At 37.6% G+C, this 22,459-nt stretch overlaps 1 protein-coding gene across 1 annotated transcript in view; it reads right to left on the minus strand.

Annotated features, from left to right (window-relative positions):
* Nucleotides 1–22,459, minus strand: part of LOC138717797 (activating signal cointegrator 1 complex subunit 3) — a 277,866-nt gene that overhangs the window by 176,903 nt on the left and 78,504 nt on the right. Inside the window, exon 10 of the mRNA XM_069851636.1 lies at nt 22,203–22,343. Coding sequence (XP_069707737.1) covers nt 22,203–22,343 — 141 coding nt within the window. The remainder of the gene's footprint in view (nt 1–22,202; nt 22,344–22,459) is intronic.

Below are 22,459 nucleotides of genomic sequence, written 5' to 3' on the forward strand. Positions count from 1 at the left end.
AGGATGCAGTGAGAATTTAAAAATGCCTTAATAAGTTAATGAACAGATGCATTAATGGAATTCAGTCAGTAATACCATTCCAAGATTCTGCACCAATGATGAGATTCATCTTGCCCAGCTTACTTTCCAATTTAGAAATTCACCATCTAAACTAGTTGTCTAGATTCCCTCCAGCTGGTTCATTTAATTCGTCTTAGAATCAATCAGCCTTAGAAGTCTTTTCTTAGTGTTCTCAACTAGTTTAGACTAGTTGCCAAACTTTTACATGGCTAAATCCAAAACAGTTTAATCTGACCCTTGAGAATAATTATCTCAACAAATACAGGATGTAAAACAACTGGCAAGACAGTAGTTAGACAGGGAAAAGAGAAAGAGCAGAGGAATCTGAACATGAACCAAAAATGCTATGCTATTGCTAAAAATGAAACCTTGGAACAGAAAGGCTGTAATTTGGACATGCTAAATAAACCTTCTACTTTGCTCAGCAGCAGTATGACCTTGGGGCAATACGTTATGTTTCAGGCAACTTAATTCAAGAAGTGCAAACCAACTGAGAGTCCAGAAGTGAAAAATGAGAACGGCTAAACATAAATGAAGCATGAACTTTTAGAAAAGTTTAAATGAATTGATTCTTAGGCTAAATAAACATGACTGAACAGAGATGACTACAACTAGAAGAGTCTTCAAAAAGCAAATAGCAGAGGCTGGGAAAGAAAGATATTCACATAAGAAAAATGGTAATAAAATTCAAGTAGGATTTACATTGAAAACAGATTTCTGTTAAAAATAAGAATAAAAAAATATCTTCTAACAGTGAAGACACATAATCCCTGAAGGATATTCACTGAAGGGACAAATCAGATTAAGTGCCATACTATTTTGTACAGTATGAAGATCAGCTTAGCTCACATAACTGCACTTATGTTGCACCCATGCCAAGGTAAACATCCCCAAAAGTTCAATTTAGAACAAATCTTTCAAATTTCAATTATAAATGAATGTATATAATATATATCCTAAATAATATATTCAAGCTTACCCTATATTAATAATTTAATATATGACTAATATATATGCTCATACCATATACTATGATACATAATATATAATTTATGCTAAAATACTTGTATTATAATAGTATTTTATATTAATATTATATATACTGTATAATTCTGTTGTAAATAAGCGTATATTTCAACAGAGTTGCTGCATGTAAAGTGGTTCTTCAGTATCAAAAAATATTGAAAAAAATTTGTAATTAGTATAGAAAAAGCTGTACTTTTAAATGCAGTCAAATTTAGCTAGATTATCTGCAATATTTGTAGTTATTAATCTTAAGTATGTGGGGTTTTGTTTCACAGAGTCACAATAAATACTAAACAACCTAAAAATAGTCTGTAGCATGCAAAAAGATAACTTAGAGGATATAAATTCTAAATTGCTGTAACATTATTTTGTAATTTACTTGCATTTTCAACTGACCAGAAGCAGTTAAATTTGGAAAAAAGCCAAAAGAGGCAAACATTCCCTCAGCAACCTGTCCTCAACTCTACTCAAATAAGCTATCTTTTTGCAGAAGCATATTCACTCAGCAGGCACAGCTGTTATTCTGCAATTTTTACATCTAAATCAAAGATAATTGGACTTCTGAGTACTTTTAAATTGTACTCTGGGAGAAGGGTCTAACTTAATGCATCATTTGCATTAACTATAAAAGACTGCTTTTTAATCCTGTAAAATTTACTGTGCTTAAAAAAGTATTGGGAAGCACAAAACAGTTACTCAGTAATTTTATATACACGTGGATTCCTTTTGCACAGAACCTTTTCAGCTATGAAAGACAATTAAACCCAACAAAAATAAATTATTCTTCCAGGTTCTCCATAGATAAAATATTAATGATAGACACTCTTGAAAATTATATTCTGACAAGTTTTACTGCAGTTTACACCCTCAGTGCCAAACAAAGCCTCGGAGGCAAAGCAATACAATAGTATTTTTTGGGCATTTTTAATAAATTCATTAATTTTTCATATGCAGATGAGCAGCTAGTTCATACCATATTTACTATTGATTTAAGAACTCCAACTGAGATAGGCTTAATGTTAGTTATTCATAATTCAACATTCAGACAATGTAATTTAAGGATTTTTGTCTTAGTCTTATATATTTAAGTATAAAAAGCATACTGCTTATTAGTCTTCCATCACTGGAAAAGAAAATCTGAAATATCTTTCACAAAATGTCATCTTTAACTACTATACCAGAATGTTGCAACAGGCAAACCAGTATCTAAAATGGTTCCTTGCTTATCTTTTATTGATTCATGCAGTAAATATCATGTAAGCAATTCAATCAAAATAGACTATTCTTGATTTTCACCACAAGGATAAGGTTGGAAGGCTTCCTTGGAGATTTTCCACTCTAAATCCCTGCTCAAAACAAGGTCACCTAGAAGTCTACTCAAGAATGTGTCCAATCAGGTTTTGAGTGTCTCTAAGGTGAAGACGCCACAACTTCCAGTCTCTGACCACCCTCACAGGGGAAAAAAAATAAAAAATCTTATGTTTGCAGAGAATTTCCTGCATTATAGTTTGTGCCCACTGCCTCTTGTCCTCTCACTGGGCACTGCTGAGATCTGGCTCAGTCTTCTTTACACATGGATATACAATGTACTCATATATCTTGATCACATCTGTCTGAGCAGTCTCAGACCCAGGCTGCATGACTGCAGTTTGCTTTGCCTCTCCTCATGTGTCAGATATTCCTGTCCCTTAATCACCTCCGTGTCTCTTTGCCAGACTTGCTCTACAGTGTCCCCGTTCCTCTCATAACAGGAAGCCTAGAACTGGACCCAACAGTCTAGATGTGTCTCACCAGGGTTGAACAGAGGGGAAGGATCACCTCCTTTGAGCTACTGGCAACACTCTTCTGAATGCAGCCCAGACTGAAGGGGACATTGCTGGCTTATATTCAGCCCACCAGCACACCTGTATCTTTCCTGGGAAGCTGCTTTCTAGCTAATTGGGCTCCAGCATGGACTGATATATAGGATTTTTCACCCACTCCTCTGTAGGAGATGGCATTTAACTCTGGTACTGGGTGAGATCTCTGTTGGCCCATTTATCCAGCCTGTCAACGTCCCTCTGAACCACTGTACAACTCCGATCTGTCAACCAGTCCTCTTGGTTTTGTACCATCTGCAAACTTGCTGAGAATGCCCTCTGTCCCATGACAAGATGATCACCATGATCTTTCAAAGGTAATTGAGAACAACCTCATGATGACTTTGACCAGTTGCCTAAGGACTTGTGAGTGAACCTGACTTGCTTCCACTACGTGTTAAGTTTTCCTTATCTGTACTTTCTCATTTGTCCCAGGGGCCTTGGATTGCTGAGCCAGTCCTAAAAATAAAGGCTGAAACAAAGAAGGCATTAAGTACCCCAGCCTTTTTCATGTCCTTTGTCATCAGGTCCCCCACCCCATTTAGCGGTGGTCTTCCTCAATCCCCTTTTTGCTATACACCCCTAAAAGTCTTTTGTGCTGCCCTTCAAATATGCTTCTGGGCTCTGACTCACCTAACTCTGTCCCTTCATGCTCAAATAGTAACTATAATTCTTCCAGATCACCTGTTCCTGCACCCACCTCTTGCATGCTTCCTTTATTACATTTGCTTTTCATCCTGTAGGCCTCCTGCCACTTTTAACTTCTTGCTTATCAGGATGAACCACACTTGAGCTTGGAGGCATCAACTAGGAATAACAAACTCACAGGATTGCTAGAGACTCCTAGAGTCCAAAGCATTCGAGTTTATCATCTAGATTAAAAAATACTGAAGTATCTTATTGAACTCATCAGTAGCATATCCTCATTAAGTGATTCGCAAATGAGCATGGAAAATATTGCAGTAACTTGCTATTTGATCAGTTTTCAACACCAGATCATTTTCTTTAATATTCCTACATATAATACTCTCACATACAACGCACTTTCTGAAGCACACTAAGTGAATACTAACTTTTGTGTAAAAGATTAAAACTCAAGAATCAGGCTGCATGACATCAAATGCATAAAGCCAACTGAACTTATTACAGCTATAAAAATGGACCTACAATATTTGCATATTAGCACACAACTGAATTAAGAATCTTTAAAACTTTCTACTACATTAGGAACTTTACTCTCTCCTCTCTGCCCCAATACCAAGGTTACCAAATCAGTGTAACATTTATCTGTTTTGAGAGACATAGCAGTGAATACAGCTTGGCAAGTACACAACTAAATAAGATGGATTGTCTGAAACACAGTAAAGCAAAAACAAATAAGTGGAAAAAGGAGAAAAGAAATCTTGTGCTTAGCACTACACCATTGCAAAGAAGAAGTAACATTTGGTTTTTGATGTCACAGTCTCAAGTATTTTCCTAAATGGCAAAAGAACTCTAAAACCAGCACAAACCAAAACCAGTATCTGTGAAGACCCAAGAAATAGGCTTAATCTACTACTGAATCTTACATAAGGTACCACTGAGATCTCTAAACACAGCTGACTAGCCAACACGATAGTCTACACAAAGCTATTCATAGAATATTCAAATCTTTCTATGCTCAGAGTCCATAAGACTGGTATATCGATATAAATCTCCCACCTGAGTGGCACAAAAGGAATTGAGAGTTCAAAGGCAGCTTCTCTGTAGGAACTTCAGCACTCTATTGGAGAAGTGGGAGAGCAACTTAGCAGCTCCAACCGTGCTTCCTTCTCCCCACAGTTACACATCTGTATTGCACAGAAGTCTCTCTGGTAATGTCACTAGTATTCATAATGTAGATTAAAACATTACAAGCATTTTGCAACTCACATGTGATTCAGTAGGCAATGGACAATCACATCATTGTAATAATACAACTAAAACCCCTTCATATAAAGGTCAAGACAGAATTTGATTCAGCCAGTCCTAGTGATGCAAAAGTGAAGAAATGTCTTTTTCTTTTTTTTTAATTAATTACAAACCTGGCAGCAGAGAAAGGAAAATGCGTAAGCCTCAAAAAATGACTGAATAGCAGCCCTCACTCAAAAAAAATTTGGCATTATTAATATCTGTTACATCGCATTAACAGATGCAATACTCAAAGAGCAATCTTTTACATATACAAATTTTAGAAAGTATTTGTTAACTTGATTTTTTAACCTAGATGAATACTTTTGACATTTTACTCATATTCACTTCTGCAATATTGTACCACAACAAAATGCGATGAATCATTGATAAACACTGAATTTTCACCTCTATAAAATCGTAGAATAACTAGGTTGGAAAGGACCCACTGAATCATCAAGTCCAACCATCCCCATCAACCACTAAACCATGCCCCTCAGTACCTCATCACCTGTGGTGACTCAACCACCTCCCTGGGCAGCCTGTTCCAGCGCCCAATGACCCCTTCTGTGAAATATTTTTTCCTGATGTATAGTCTGAACCTCCCCTGGCGGAGCTTGAGGCCATTCCCTCTCGTCCTGTCCCCTGTCACTTGGGAGAAGAGGCCAGCACCCTCCTCTCCACAACCTCCTTTCAGGTAGTTGTAGAGAGCAATGAGGTCTCCCCTCAGCCTCCTCTTCTCCAGGCTAAACAACCCCAGCTCTCTCAGCCGCTCCTCATAAGACCTGTTCTCCAGCCCCCTCACCAGCTTTGTCGCTCAAAATCATACAGAGCAAACAAATTGTAATGTCATAAATCACACATGCTTTTAGTGTAATTTGATTTGAAATAGCAAATGCACAGAATATTCTCAATTAACATCTTTTATATATATTAAAGAACTATTTTAATTTATTTTTAGCAAGTATGTCTTAAAAAAGTATTTTGAATGACATCTTTGCACTTAACTGCATAACAAGAATAGGTGGCAAAATTGATTTAAGCTATTCATTTGAGAGGTATTAAACCAAGTCTTTCCATTTAAAATAAGTAACTTAACTTCTGTGTCTGAAATTTCCGGTGGACAAGTTAAGAAATATACTTCATTCACCTGCAGGTGACACTGTTGTTCTTAGTCATACAACCAGAGAGCAACAGCATACTTCTCAATATGTTCAGTTTTAGTCAGGATCAATAGCGTATCCAAAACACAATTATTTCTCTTGTATTTGTACACTAGTACTTTTAAAGTTCCACTGTAATATCAAACCTCTGCAGAAATAGTGATTAACACAAGTGCTTCAAGTACAGATACATTAAAACTATTCCAATAAAGCTTAGAGAAAATGAAAAAATGTGTGCCCTGGAGAAAGGAAAAAAAAAAAAAGGAAATATAGCAAGGGCTCTTCATCCAAATTGAATATTTGGATGCTTTCATATAAATGCTGGAGTACAATATCAAAGAGTTAAAAAAAAGGAGGAAAAAGAAAAAACACACTCAAAACTGGTTTCAAAACAGTTTAGAAAAACTTGTAGGAAATTGAGTGAAGTCAGGCATGAACATAATTACTTCCAATAAAAGGGAAAACGCAACTAAGAATACAACTACAAAAAAAACCCCCAAACCTATATCCTTTAACTACAGAACACGTAGAACAACTTTTTTCCTGTTCAAAATTACTGTAATTTTACCTGGCATAGTTTCAACTAGATTTTACTGCTAAAACAAAAATGAACTCCCACCTTCCAACCCAATCTAAATAGAGATTTTAGCCAAGTGAGTCACAACAAAGAATGCCAGTCAATTACACATTTTATGAGAGTATGTAACGTTTGATTATTAAACACAAAGAAAGTTACCCAAAGACTGTACTAAAATTCTACAATTATGCAATAACAGTAAGGAAGTAGGCATGCAGTATAATAAACTACTATATCTGTCTATTTGAAAAATAAATTATTTAAAATAAAAGGTCAATGAAAGGCTTAGAGTAGTGATTCTAATTTCAGAAGCACGGAAGTCTGCCTTTAGTAAAATCAAGACAGATTCTGCCATAAATTTAGAAATTAATTTAGGTCACAGGCAGCACCTCCAGTTCCTTCTAAAGCATTACTATTTTTTATTCAAACTGCTTCTGTTTCGTGATGTATAAGTACGTTTTCCCCTCTGGCAAAATCTTAGCTGTCACAGGCATATATATTAATGCAAGAACAGTAAATCAGAAGGGCTTCCAACAATCCCACTAGGGTAGTGAAAGACTGATGCCAAAAAAAAAAAAAAAAAAAGAAGTACAATGCTGTAGGCAGAGATCGATAACAGCCTGAGAAAGCGATGTAGCTGTCCCAGCAGCAAAAACAAAAGAAAGAATGCAGACAACAATTGAACTAAGCAACAAGCTTATTAACTGAATCCACTGAAAAAGTTATCCAGAAATATCTTATACAAGCAAAACTTAATTTCTTTCTTAATCATTTTCATCATCAGAGACAACCAAGAGTCCTATATGTGAAGTCATAGAGTTTACTTGCCTTTATTTCTGAGGTTTAAAGAACTCCATCAATGCACTAACATTACAGGGCCCCAACTGCCCCTCTGCTGTTTAACATCATTTTTTCCTCCTTGCTTTACTGATTCCTCAAACTGGTATAAGGGAAAAAGAAAACTGGGAAAACCATATACTTCATAAAAATGGTACCCATGGGAGAACTTCTTTCTTGTCTTTAAAGGGTCAAGAAATAGCACTACAATGCTAACAAACTGAAGACTTGCTCCTGAAGTAAGCTGCATGTGCAGAAAGACATTAAGGAAGCATGCCCAACCTGGAATGGAGAGTGCTCCAGGTCTTTTCTTCGGTTTCAGATTCTAGTCAATGCAGGCTAACCTAATCCAGATTATGTTTTCATCTGCCTTTTGTTATTCCCTGTTATAGATCTCTGAAGAGGATATTCTTAGAAAAATTATTAGATTTTTTTTTTCCTTTGGCTCATCCATCAAACCCCTTTCATGATTCCACTTTCTCCCTCCAAAAGCCGAGGAGAATGGATTTGGCCCAGCTGAGGACCAGGGTGTTAGAGGTCACAGGACTGCTATCAATTGGGAGAGCACACTTCTTACTGGTGAAGAGACCGACAATAATAGAACCTTAAAAACAGTATTTCAAATCTTTAAATGCAATATAGTAGGTATTTGCATGTGTAAAGACACATCAATTTTGATTTGATTTGATTTTATAACAGAACAGAATGGAATAGAATGGTTTAGGTTGGAAAAGACTTTTAAAACCATTGAGTCCAATTGTAAACTTAACACTACCACTAAACCATGTCCCTAGGCACCACATCTATGTGCCTTTTAAATATCCCCAGGGATGGTGACTCAACCGCTTCCCTGGGCAGTGTGTTTCAGTGCTTGATAATCCTTTCAGTGAAGATTTTTCTTAATATCCAATCTAAACCTCCCCTGGAGCAACTTGAGGCCATTTCCTCTTGTCCTACTGCTTGTTACTTGGGAGAAGAGACCAACACTTGCCCTGCTACAACCTCCCTTCGGGTAGTTGTAGAGAGCAATAAGGTCTCCCCTCAGCCTCCACTTCTCCAAACTAAACACCGCAGTTCCTCAGCTGCTCCTTATAAGACTTGTGCTCCACACTCTTCACCAGCTGTTACTCTTCTTTGGACATGCGCCAGCACCTCAATGTCTTTCTGTAGTGAGGGGCCCAAAACTGAACACAGTATTCAAGACGCAGCTTCACCAGCACCAAGTACAAGGGGACGATCACTTCCGTTAAGCTGGCCACACTATTTCTGATACAAGCCAGGATGCTATTGGCTGTCCTGGCCACGTGAGTACACTGCTGGCTCGTATTCAGCCAATTATTGACCAACATCCACAGGTCCTTCTCAGCCAGGCTGCTTTCCAGCCACCCTTTCCCCAGCCTGTAGCACTGCCAAGGCTTTTGTGACTGAAGTGCAGGACCTGCGTAAGCCTTGTTGAAACCTATAACAATTGGCCTTGGCCTATCAATACAGTTTGTTCAGATCCCTCTGTAGGGCCTGCCTTCCTTCAAGCAGATCAACCCTCCTGGACAACTTGGTATCATCTACGAACTTACTGAGGGTACACTCAATCCCCTCATCCAGATCCTTGATAATGATATTAAACAGAACCACTCCTAACACTGAACCCAGGGGAAATCTCCTTGTGAACAGTCACCAATTCAATTTAGGCCCATTCACCACAACTTTCTGGGCTCAGCCATCCAGACAGTTTTCCACCCTGCAAAGAGCATGCCTGTCCAAGCCATGAGCAGCCAGTTTCTCCAGGTGAATGAACATGGTGGCAAAGGCTTTACTAAAGATTAGGCAGACAACTTCCACAGGCTTTCCCTCATCTACTAAGCATCTCACCTTGTCATGGAAGGAGATCAGGTTGGTTAAGCAGGACTTGCCTTTCATAAACCCATGCTAATTGGGCCTGATAGCCTGGCTGTCCTGCATATGCTGCATGATGGCAGTAAAGATGAGCTGATCCATAACCTTCCCTGGCACTGAGATCAGGCTGAAAGGCCTGTAGCTCCCTGGATCCGTCTTCCAGCCCTTCTTGTATATGGGCATCACATTTCCTAACCTCCAGTCAACTGGTTTAAACCTCCGCGTTTAGCCACGATTACTAATAAATGATCGAAAGCGGCTTGGTGAGCACTTCTGCCACTTCTTTCAGCACTTTCAGGTTTTCTTATCTGGCCCCATAGATTTGTATGTATCTAAGTGGTGTAGCAGGTTGCTAACCATTTCCTCTTGGATTATGGGGGTTCCATCCTGTTCCCCATCCCTGTCTTTTGGCTCAGGGGGCTGGGTACTCAGAGAACAATCGGTCTTACTATTAAAGACTGAGGCAAAGAAGTCATTAAGTACCTCAGCGATTCTCCTTAATCTACCTTTTGCTGCTAATATATTTATAGAAACAGTTTTTCCTGCCCTTTACAGCAGTAGCCAGATTAAGTTCTACTGCGTTTTGGCCCTTCTAATTTTCCCCCTGAGTTTCCTATCCCTTCTTCCAAAGGTCGTGAACTCTCTTCCCCCCAACAAGTTCCAGTCAAAGCTCTCTGCTCAGCCAAGTGGTCTTCTTCCCTGCTGGCTCATCTTTACTTTTCATAGACACAGCCTTCTCCTGCACATTTAAGACTCCTTCCTCCAGCCTTCCTGGAGTCCTTTGCCTTTTAGTACTGCCTCCCAAGGGACTCTGTCAATCAGTCTCCTAAACAGGGCAAGATCCAGGTCAAGGTAGCAGTTCTGCTGACTCCACTCCACACTTCCCAAGAATCAAAAACTTCATGATTTTGTGACTGCTATTCCCAAGGTGGCCTCAACCATCATATCACTCATAAGTTCTTCTCTGTTCATGAACAACAGATCCAGTGGGGCTCCTTCCCTAGCTCACTCACCAGCCGTGTCAGGAAGTTATCTGCCATACAGTCCATAAACTTGCTAGACTGTTTCCTCTCTGCTGTATTGTATTTCCAGCAGATATCCTGTACATTGAAGTTCATTGGTGCAGAAGCACTTCAGCTGGGCTGCTGGCCATGTCACCTTCTTAGAGGAAAAGCCCTTAATCCCTTTGTGGTGTTTCACCAGTGTTTCCCTCTTGGCTCCTATTACCTCAGTAGCCTCTGGCTCATCTCTGCAAGACTTCAACTGAGCTGCAGTGCACCTAGCACGTCTGACACACAGGCTGAGGTCCCCCACTAGCATCCCTCCAACCTTGGCTTGTCACAGCTTGCTACAGGCAAGCCTACTATTAAACCCCCCTCCAGGCTAGTTTAAAGCTTTGTCAATTATTCTAGTTTAAAGCTTTGTCAATTATTCCTGCAAGCTCGTGAGCAAAGACTCTTTTTCCCCTCTCAGAAAGGTGAATCCCATCAGATGCCAGCAAGCCTGGTGCCATGTAAGCACTATTTTAATAGTCTTGCTTTCAGAACTAAAAACTAATTAAGAACTATGCTTAACATTTACAGAAAAAAAAATTAATAAGTAAGACAGAATAAGATAAATAGCAGTCTGTAGGGTCCTATCAAGCCTTACTGTCTCAAAGAGATCCTACATAGTGTTTTCTTTTTTAAACATAATTTGCCCTGAAGATAGCATGGACAATGAAGCAGGGAGCAAGATTTTATTCTTCAGACTGTGAAGTCTTCTGAAATGAAGGAAATCCATATGGAGATGATAGTGTGAAATGGAGATAACTTTGGGATACAGAAATCCTATTGTGTAAAAAGATTTTAGTGTTTATTGACTGAGACACACTTTAGCAATCATTGCTGCTCTAAACATTCTGGTATATTTTTCTTATTTGAAAGGTAAAGGTTTTTCCTAATTTAAAGGAAGAAAGACTCTCATTTTAAATAGCGTGTAACTATGAAAATTCAGATGAAAGGAAATTTTCTTTCAGCAAGGTTGTACTACTGAGAACTATTCTGAAAGTTTTCTCAGAAAGGGAAAGGCACATCCCTTTTTTCTTTTTTTTTGCATTAGATTTTCACATCCTCTTGATAAATTACATGTCCTGAACAAAAGAGAATATTCTGCTCCTGAAGCTATGGGTGTGTATAGAATTTAGCACTACTTTTCATTCTAGGCATACCGGAACAGGGAATACTAACCAGGCTCAACTATTCTTTTGAAATGAACAACTTGAAAAGAGGAGGGCTTTTCTGTACCTATGAGATTTATAATCTCCGGATCATTTCTGATGGCCACTTCATGACAGTTTATCCCCTCATACCAGAAAGAATTTGTAGATTTTATTGCATCAAATGCACCCAAAATTTCTAGAGCAAGGAACCGTTCCATTCCTGGAACAGGCTGGCATCTGAAGCCAGCAGTAATACAGGTGTTTTCAACAACCACAAGAAAAACATTTTGTTGGAGATGAAGGCTACTACCAGACGACTAATATCAGCGCAAGTCTCTAAAGGGATGGACAAAACATACCGGAGAAGTGAGAAAGAGATTCAACAGAGATGAAGCACTGAGAGGCAAGAAAATAAAATAGCGTTATTATTGTGCTTCAAAGGCACTTTAGACTGCATATTCTCTGTAAGTACTTTTCAGCGTAAGTACTTCATATAGTTTTCACAAAATGCTATGGTAATATGAATGAGATAATTGACAATGTGTATTAAAAAAAAAGTGGTCTCCTACAGTTGATTTCTGTTAAAATACAGAACAATATGATAGCCTGAGAACCGTTATTGAGGGAGAAGAGCTGTCAATATTATGAACTAAAAAAATTAATAATTCTTGGTCACCATATTGAAACATTTTTGCATAACTACAGCAATGTGTATTGTAAGATGACTTCCCTGCACTCAATAAAGTGAGAAAAAAAGTTCCTATATATTGTTTGACAGATAACTTGCTAATCAAGAAATTTTGAAGGCTACTTTATATCAACACAGACAGTTTAGAAACAAACATTTGTGGAAAGTAAGACTGCAGGAGGAATAAGAAATGCAATACTTTTTCATTTTGTTAATTTCGCAATGCAATATGATTTCATAGGTTTTAGCATTATACATGTAACCAAAAGGCCAAACCACTTGGAATTAAGGCCACGCTGCAAAGCCCACAAAATCAGGGAGTCACTTCAATTGTTCTCTGGTAAATTATTTTTGTCCGAGCTTCATGTTTCTTTGTCAAATTCTAAAGCATGTATCTGTTTTACTACACTTTTGCACATACAGATTCAATAGCCAGTTTCCAGTATCTTCATGTGTAGCTAAGACCTTCCTAAGACAAGAGATCTTTTTAGCACATTACTTAACAATATTTCATAGTGGTAATTCTTAAGAGTGTTTCTTTATAGCTGTTCCCTGAATGACCACCTCCACAGAACTCATTCCTATCAAAACCTATGAAATGGACAGATAGAACGTAAAGAGAAAGTGTTAAAAGAATACTGCTTACATGGATTTAAGCTATTTATCACAATTCAATCTATTTATATATTTTCAGAGTTAAATAGATCCAACAGTCAAAAAGAAACCCTTAATGTGTAACATGATTTAGTGATAATTGTGTCATCACTAAGTTTCTTGCCAATTTCTGAGTGCAAAACCCCCTCCCTTCGTCTCATCCTTTCTCTCCTTCTCTTAATGTAAAGATGTCCTAATTTCTGCTTCACATAAAAACGCATGCAATGGGTGGGTAATAGTTACTTAAAAGAAATATGCAAATCAGTAACTTCTATAGAGTATTCACTCTCATATACTCACTATGCGCATAAGGTAAATAACTGTATATGCATACTGAGCTTCTAACAGTGGGCTCTGTATATGCATGAAATAGGAAGCACATATATAGCAGATTATCATAGCACATAGTGCACTAAAAATTAACAAAATTTATGGATTTCCATTTCCATAGAAAATGAAAAGTAGCAGAAATCAAGTTCACTATTTGCTTTTACCTAGAAGCATCTCTTCACCTTATTAAAGTGCAGGAAATGAGAAATAGTGTATCAAAAAAAGAAAGCTATAGATGAAACGGCACCTCAAGTTTATAGCCCTCTTCTGCTTCAAATAGTTTCAGACTTGATTAGTTTTATATTGAAGATAAGAACTTAAGAAAAATGCATTATTCCATTTTATTAGTATCAGATTTGAATAGGGAATAAAGCCTTCATGGCTTCACATCAGAGTCTATCAGCTGACAGAATCTATCAGAGTGATCATCCATATTACTCAAAGGTCCTGATGCCATTTGCTGTTCTCAGAACTACTTGCCCTATGCAGCTCTGATGCTTTTGTGGTCTCTGCTTCACTTCTCACTTCTGCCTCGCCATCACAAGTACAATTAATCAGCTAATCTTCGAGATGTCAAAATACATTCAGTCCTTCAGGCTATTTCCTCTACTCAAGAAAAGCATTCTGTTCAGTAATCAGACAAATGTACTTGCCAGCGAAAATGCAGCTTACACAAATTATCTTTTCATTTGCAACACTGGTGTTTTCAAAAACACTATCAGTACTGCTGTAATACTCTTGCTTTTCAATGAGAATTGCCCTTTGTTCTAAACTACTCTTATTTCCAGTACAAAGAGCTAGCTAAGGTTAAAAAGGAAAATAACTTGCTAATAAAACTGCAATAAGCTAACAAAACATTTCTCTTGGATTTAAAATACCAGAAGTAAACTTTCAATTAAAACAAATTAAAACATTATTTTAAAAAAAATGCAGAACTAAAACTAGCTGTGGTGAGTTGACCTTGCAAGCTGCCAGATGTCAGTTACTCTCTCACTTCCCCTCTTAACTGGACATGGTGAGAAAATAAGATAGAAAAGCTCATGAGTCGAGATAAAGATTGGGAGGTCATTTACCAATTGCTGTCACAGGCAAAACAGTCTTCAGGAAAATTAATTTGATTTATTGCAATTGAAAAATAGAGTGCGATAGTGGGGAAACAAAGACAAAACCTCAAACAAATCTTGTTCCCAGTCTCCCTTCTCCCCAGGCTCAACTTCATTGCTTCCTTTCTAACTCCTCTACCTTCCTGCATATGGAGAGTGGGGGTTGCAGTCAGTCCACAGCACTTTGGCTCTGCCGTTCCTTCCTCACACTTTTCCTCCGCTACAACATGAGGTCTCTCCCACAGCATACCATCCTTCACAAACTGTGCCAACATGGGTCGTTTCCGTGGGCCAAGGTTCCTGCCAAGATAAACCTATTGCTGTGTGGAGTCCACAGCTCCTGCCAGTTGCCTGCTCCTGCATGGGTTCTCCACGGGCCACAGCTCCTTAGAGTACCACCTGTGTGGGGTCCTCCCAGGGGTGCAGTATGAATATTGGCTCTAACATGGTCTCTTCCATAGGCTGCTGGGGAATCTCTGCTCCATCCCACTCCTCCCCTCCTTCTGCTCTGATCTTGGTGTCTGCAGTTTCTTGATGCTTGGCTGTTTCTCACACTTTTTTCCCCTCAATCCTAATTCTCTCCGAGCTGTTGCACAGTGGTTTTGCTCTTTCTTAAAGATGTTTTTACAGAGATGCTGTCAGCTTAGCTTAGGGGGTCAGCAGTGGGTTGCTGGGCGCCAGTCGGAACCATCAGTGTCCAGCACCTGCAGCCCTGCACTGCCACTGCCTGGCACAGACACCCCAAACCCAAGCACAATGTGCTCATCAGGTGATGAAAAGGCATTTTGCTTAGCTATTGGTGGTTTTTTTTTCCTTTTAGAGATCTTGGAAATCATTCATATTTTTAACTGCTCAACAAGTTAGGCACTTGGGAAATGAAAGTGGTATCACTTTCCAAATCTAAAGCTTTGAAGGATGGTTTCTTAGCAAAATGTTAAGATAGTTTTTATATAAAGCGTAAGCAACGTCAAGAGAGGATTCTGAAAGCAATGTGATTTTAGCTTAGACAGGCTGATGAGCAGAGAACAAATGCGACAGCCAGCTGCCCATTTTCTAAGTGACAATGCAAGTCAGGTTTAGCAGGACTTTCTTCACTACCACCTCCTTTTTTTTTTTTGTTTTAAACTGAGCTGCATGGATAAAAGCCTAATCTTTCACTCCATGCTTCTGTGTATTTCATTGGCATGGAACACTACAGCAAACAAATTAAAGCTTTGAATTTTATTTATTTGAACATCTTGGAATTTTTCAGAGTTGTGAAATTACAAAAGTTTATGAAGAAGGCAGGTTTGTTTTTTTTTTTTTAAAAAAAGCAGTGAACGCTACTCTAGGTTTCCCACTTCATATCTGTTAGAAGAAATATTTAAAAGCACTTAAGGTGGAAAGCAAACTAAGGTTAGATATATCGTTTGCTTTGGATATCCCTTTCTTTAACTGGACAGGCAGTTAACTTTTATCAAATCCATGACAAAAAGAGACAGATATTTGGAGGGCTCCAGAGACTTAAACATTTTAGAAACGACTGTTCCTGTGAAGGCTGGTTGGCCCATGTTGCAAGGCGCAGCCTTGCAGTTCTGTAAATGTATGAAACTCTTTTTGTGGGCCTTAGAGTACTATAGTAAAAGACTAAAGAAAATACAATAATGTATTTTAACTGAATAACTTTGCTTTCTGTATAATCAATTTCTTGATTAACATGAAAAATAACAAGAACTGAAATAGTTTCATCTATTAAAAAATAAATCTATATTCCAAGAGAGTGAAAAAAAAAGTATTCGATAGTTCAGAAGTGACAGAATCAGGACTATTCACAATATTAGGTTTAATCATTTTCCCATAATATTTATTTAAAAGACAATAAATTTCCTTCTCCTGCTCTCAGAATCCCTTTAACTCCAAGAATATGAGAAGGAAGGAACAGAGATATGCAGAGAGATATATAGAGGTTTATAGGTTGGGGAAATTAGCCTGCTTTCAAAATTTGACCATGTTTGTTTTCAGCTGCTGCATATATTTAGCAACACAGAAAGCACTGATAATCTCACCTTAACACCAAGACACGTCTGTAGTGAGCAAAGCTGACAGTCTGCCAGTCTTCAAGGCAAAGCAAGAGATACAGGAATGATAAAACAAGTCTGGCTTATATAAGCACATCTGAGGCACAAAACAAACCAAAAACATGATAGAAAATTTATTTCAACTTTAAAACGTCAGTCTCACCTATATGTACTTATTTGAATTAGGACACTAGCTGTTGACAAGGACTGTAGCATAACATATCTCATACAAAACTGATGAGGTACTAGTTTAGGGTTAGAAATACAGTAACTGAAGATGCATTAAAACAGTAAAATAACTTCCCTTAACATGAAAATAAAATACCTTTAACAGATTTAACAGGATGATTTTTTAAGAATTACTTTTTAAGTTTATACAAGTGGAAGAAATTTTGATAAATTTTCACTGTGCTAGGTGAAGGACCTTAATGTTTTTTCATGTTACATATGCATAAAACATTAAAGAGAAATTATCTCCTACATGTTTTTTGATACAGACTACCTTCAGAAGTTACTAATTGCTAAGGTCAGAAGGCATTTCTAGAACCCAACACAGGCTACCACTCTTCGTATATGTTAAGGCATCATGCTATGCATCAGCTTACAATACAATGTACACAGTGAAGGGCAGTGCCTTCAGACTTACTGATTACGTTATAAATCTATGCTGCTCCAATTCCAGTTGTATTCTCCAAACTTTCAAAAGCTAACTATGACTACTACAGTCACTGGAAACAAAGCCAACTGACTTGGAAGCCGCCAAGTTGATTTTGTCTTACATAATTTTCAGAAGCATATAAAGCAAAGACTGAGTAGCTACATGTATGCACACTCAAAATAAGTCCTTAAGGACAACCCCCCAAATAATCCATTGCCTTCTAACAAAACACTTCATGTCATCTCAAATGCTATTCAGCAAAATATGTGATTTATTACTTATGAATATTTTCCATTTAAACACTGACATACCAAAACCAACTTATCAAACAACAGATTACAGCTAAAATATGCTTAATATCACTGTTGTTTAAGTGATGTCTAAGAATCAGTTTCCTAGGTAACAGTATGTCAGTATACAAACATGCTTACAATAGAGCTGACAGAAAAAAAAAAATCAACTGTAGGGAAGTAGACTTCCTTAGATTGTTTTTTTTAATGCCGAAAAGAGAGCGAAAAGTTAATATAACTTTATTTAGACAATTAAAAAACTTTAAACATATTAAAAAACACCAGTATGATAGCTAGAGTTATTTATTTTTGTAACAAGTTTTTTTTCTTCTGTTGCCAGGTTCAGCGAAGCACTTATTTATGTACTATTATGCTCTATTCTGTCTGAAATGTTAGAGCAACATGTTCAATATTTACATTTACACCAAAACATGAAGGGTAACTGTGTCTGACAGCTTTAACATGCATCCCACATTTTACAGTTATGTAAGTAAAAGCTGTTGCTTTCCCTGTGCAAGACGTGGGGAGCAGGTTAGACTGAAGAATCAACAAAGCAACTATTTTGATTTTTTTTACTGGGAAAACTAGAAAAAACTTTTTTAAAAGTTTAGCTTCCGAAGTATATGTTGGAACCACAGTACTGTCAATAAACATTCAATGTATAGTATGAAACAACATGGAAGTAAAATCATCTAAAGGTATAACATTATAAATAGCAGCAACATGGATGCCTTCTGGATTAATATAAATGAGAGCATGGAAAGCATAAAGAAAAAGTTATTCCTGAAAAATTGTGCCATAAAAGGAATGAATATTGAAATTACTTATTACTTTACCTTGGCTAGCATTTTAATATTTTAAAAATATTTGTAGAAAAAGTGGATTCCTGAGAAGTGACACAGCAAGCAGCAATTTGTCAGATAAAGCAATTTTTCCTCATCAGAATAAGCATAACAGATGCATGTAATGACTTACAAAGCACACATTTAAATACACAGGCAAAGTATGAAGGATGAAGCATGAAGGATGGAAAGGAATGAGGAAATTATCAAAACTGTCACTGAAGTGCTACTTCTAACTAACACCTGACAATCACCTCCTTTTACATCTTTCATTGTGACTGATTTGATTCACCTGATGATGAAAATGAAGATGGTGAAAATGTAACTGCTCAGAAAACAGTCAGAAGGCAACTGTCACAGGAGATATATAACAGGCCTTCAGTTTCCAGAAGAATCAGCTGAGCTTTTTTGAAACAGGGATCCAACCTGAAATGCCTGCATTTGCTTCAGTTGATGATCCTACTCCTGCCTTTTATCCCCCACACTATAGTTTAATATCCCTGTGTACTTAAATTGTGTGCATGCATCCACCTGCTGTAACATTAATTCTTCCAGGAAAACTGCTTTACAGTTGAACACAGGCACTTAATCTATTACAGTAGTAAAGACTAAAAAGCAAGGTAATGATTGGCAAGGGAACTCTGGAACCATAAATAAGGCAGCAATGCTTACCAGACAGAGTATTCCTGTCTGAGAAATGCATACGTTAGAGAGGTTGAAAAGTAAAATAAAGCTTTGAAACAAGAATCAATTAATATAGAGTAAAAAGCAATGAAATGAAAAAGCTTGGATGAGGTGGTTTAAGTGCGTATTTGATGAAAGAAAGCTCATGACGTTTCTTAGGAAACAATATATGCAAGGAGCAATAAGCAAGATGCAGCACAAGAAAGTGCCCTTTCCCTAGTTTATAGTAAGTCTACATATCTTCAGTGCACTTTGATAAGCAGGGATAAAACAAAGCCCACTGCTAGGCTCCAGAGTCTCCAAGAAAAGCAGCAACAATTACAGCAGTAACTCTTGGATTGGTCTTCTCTCTTCTCTGCACCTCTTAAAATTCTGACTAATCATAAGGGAAGATTGACCTGCCACAACTAACAAAAAAACCAAAAAATTAATAACTCTCAGTCCTAGAATTTTTGGGCTTTATGTATTTGTCTTTTTAACCTTTCCAATGTTTTGAAGAGCAAGGAATAAAACTATTACCGATGCAAAAACAAAACTGAAATTAATTAATGCTTTAGAGTTCCTTTGAAAATCTAGGAACTGAATTCAGGTCACATATAACACAAAGGTTTCTAAATTTTCCTCTTCTAGAGACCATTTTTCTTCCACCTCCATTCTCCAAATGCACCACAATTCATATTTATACTTCTGTCTATGAAGTACATATGGAACAACAGAAATCCTTAAACTGTACTTGAAGATGAGTAACTTTCAGATTTAAAAAAAAAAAATCCAAGCAATGAGATGAATCCATGGCAGCAAAAATACCCCCAAACCAGATCATTTGCCAAAAACCCAGGTCATTTGCCATATGATACCCCTGTCATTTCTTCTTGATTTTTATTAAAAAAAATCTACTTTAGTCTCTTCCCGAAAGGAAAATTAAGAACTATGCTGCTAGATAAGAAGGCATGATATAGTAAGTCTTTCTACACTTAAATTGCTATGTTGATCTAAATTAATATTTTGTTTATATTAACAATTTCCTATTACTGGAGTAACTTTGTAAACCATTTTCCACACACATTCCTTAATAATGCCTGAAACTAGGGGCTTTTTTGTTCATTACTTCTTTTACTGGATGTAAGCAAACATTTAGTAATGAGGCGAGATTTTATGAATTACACTGCAAACTAGGAGAGCAAGAAAAATTAGCACTTTTCCATTATACATTCATCTCCCTCATCAAACTTCAAAGTTACATTCAGAGCAGGCTTTTCCACTGTTACTTCAGTTTTGCCAGTGATTACACATGTTCTCTCACCATTAAGACTGACCTACTTGATTATGTGCCCTAGCTGAAAAGTACTGCGAAAACAGGAATTTCAAATTATTTCATCTGTGTAAATAATTTCAACTATTAAAAAGTCCCCATTGGAATGTTTTTTATTTCGCAACCCCAAATTTAGGCAGAGTTGCAAAGTAATTCTGATACAGGACCAGTGATATTTTGCTGTTACTCATTGATACTGGTTTGTTATTTATTGGTTACCACAGCATTGTGAGTGTATGCATTAATACTTAGGCATATACATATTCTAATAAGGAAGACTCTTCTCCAGGGCTTCATACTAGATTACCGTAGTGGTCTTCTTTATTATTAATTACATATAGATATCTCTCCTTGTCATTTGAAGAGTTCTCTCTAGCCTTACTTTAAAAATATAAAATGCTGACAAAATATAACTAATCTGAATCAATGATTACTACACGTTACATTTATAAATGTTCATATTGATAATTACAGCCAAGTCTTATTCTGCCTCTTGGACAAAGCAGAAGGAAGAAGAGTAATTAAAGAACTCCTTGTAAGAACAGATGTGAAAGCACCTTAATATTTTGGAAAAAGGATATCTCACTGACACAAACAGCATTTGCCCGAAATAAATACGGTGACAGGAGGAGAAGGACCTGGGGATGTTGCCTGGAGGAGAAGGAACTGGGCGTGTTGGTCGACAGCCGACTGAACATGAGCCAGCAGTGTGCCCAGGTGGCCAAGAAGGCCAATGGCATCTTGGCTTGTATCAGAAATGGCGTGACCAGCAGGTCCAGGGAGGTTCTTCTCCCTCTGTACTCGGCACTGGTGAGACTGCACCTTGAATACTGTGTTCAGTTCTGGTCCCCTCACCACAAGAAGGATGTTGAGGCTCTGGAGCAAGTCCAGAGAAGAGCAACAGAGCTGGTGAAGAAGTAGGAGAACAAGTCTTATGAGGAGGAGCTGAGAGAACTGGTGTAGTTTAGCCTGGAGAAGAAAAGGCTGAGGGGAGACCTTATTGCTCTCTACAACTAGCTGAAAAGAGGTTGTGGAGAGGAGGGAGCTGGCCTCTTGTCCCAAGTGACAGGGGATAGGACAAGGAGGAATGGCCTCAAGCTCTGCCAGGGGAGGTTCAGGCTGGACATCAGAGAAATTTTTTTCCTGGAAAGGGTCATTGGGCACTGGTAGAGTCTGCCCAGGGAGGTGGTTAAGTCACCTTTTCAGGAAGTATTTAAAAGATGGGTGGATGAGGTGCTGAGGGGCATGGTTTAGTGGTTGATAGGAATGGTTGGATTCGGTGATCCTGTGGGTCTTTTCCAACCTAATGATTCTGTGATTCTGTGAGATGTGTATGCTGGATGATAGAGAAAAATCTCCATCTATGTAATACTATTTATGAGGCTAAAGAAGTAAATGTTAGTCATGTCTATGAATGTTCAAATGTTTAACCATGCAGTGCCTTATACTTGTCCTGATTTGTCCTTATAAAGGAAAAGGAATATCAGCCATTAACAGGAACCTACAGGTTTACTAACTTCTGTTTTCCCCCAAATAAAAACACTTACTACTTTGGCATATTTGTAACAATGCTGTTACGGCATTTCAAATTTATTTAGAATTTACCATTTGCAGAGCAACTGCAATTTTTTCAAAGATGGTTATTAGCAAAGAATACCAAATCTGAAATTATGAAGGGTAGGTCCTTACAAACACATACATAAATTCCTTGGTTTATAATCCTGAAAGCATAGGTAGGGGTACACTCCACTGAGGTTCACAAGCTGAAAATTGGGTAAGATTTTATAAGGAGGTTATATGGAAGTGGGGTGCCATATTAATAAGACCAAATGGCAGAAACTAAAGAGTTTAATGTGCCCACTGCTGAAGATATTACAGATGTTTTAAATCACAGAACATAACCAGTGTAATTACAGACTCAGTAATAACATTTCAGCTGCTCCATCAATACTCTTATGAGAACTTTTAAAAAAAGACTAGTGTACTGATGAAGAGACAGAAATCCATACACAGAACAATATGTTAAAATATTAGGCATACCTGTGTTCGCAGAATTTCACCTTTTGACAGTTGCATATCACCAGTCAACTCTTTCACAGTAATTCCTAGTGGTTCCAGACGCTTGCTGAAGTAATTTGTCATTTCAGCTGCCAAAGCCTTCATAGGAGCAACATACACAATCTGCACCAAAAGGACACTCACTTGATAAATGAGCAAACCCCACAATGTCGTTTATTTCATGGCAACCATTACAAATCACAATTCACTGTGAAATATGATGCCAGGCACTTACAGTG

Source organism: Phaenicophaeus curvirostris, chromosome 2, assembly GCF_032191515.1.
Source record: "Phaenicophaeus curvirostris isolate KB17595 chromosome 2, BPBGC_Pcur_1.0, whole genome shotgun sequence".
Classification (NCBI taxonomy): Eukaryota; Metazoa; Chordata; class Aves; order Cuculiformes; family Cuculidae; genus Phaenicophaeus; species Phaenicophaeus curvirostris.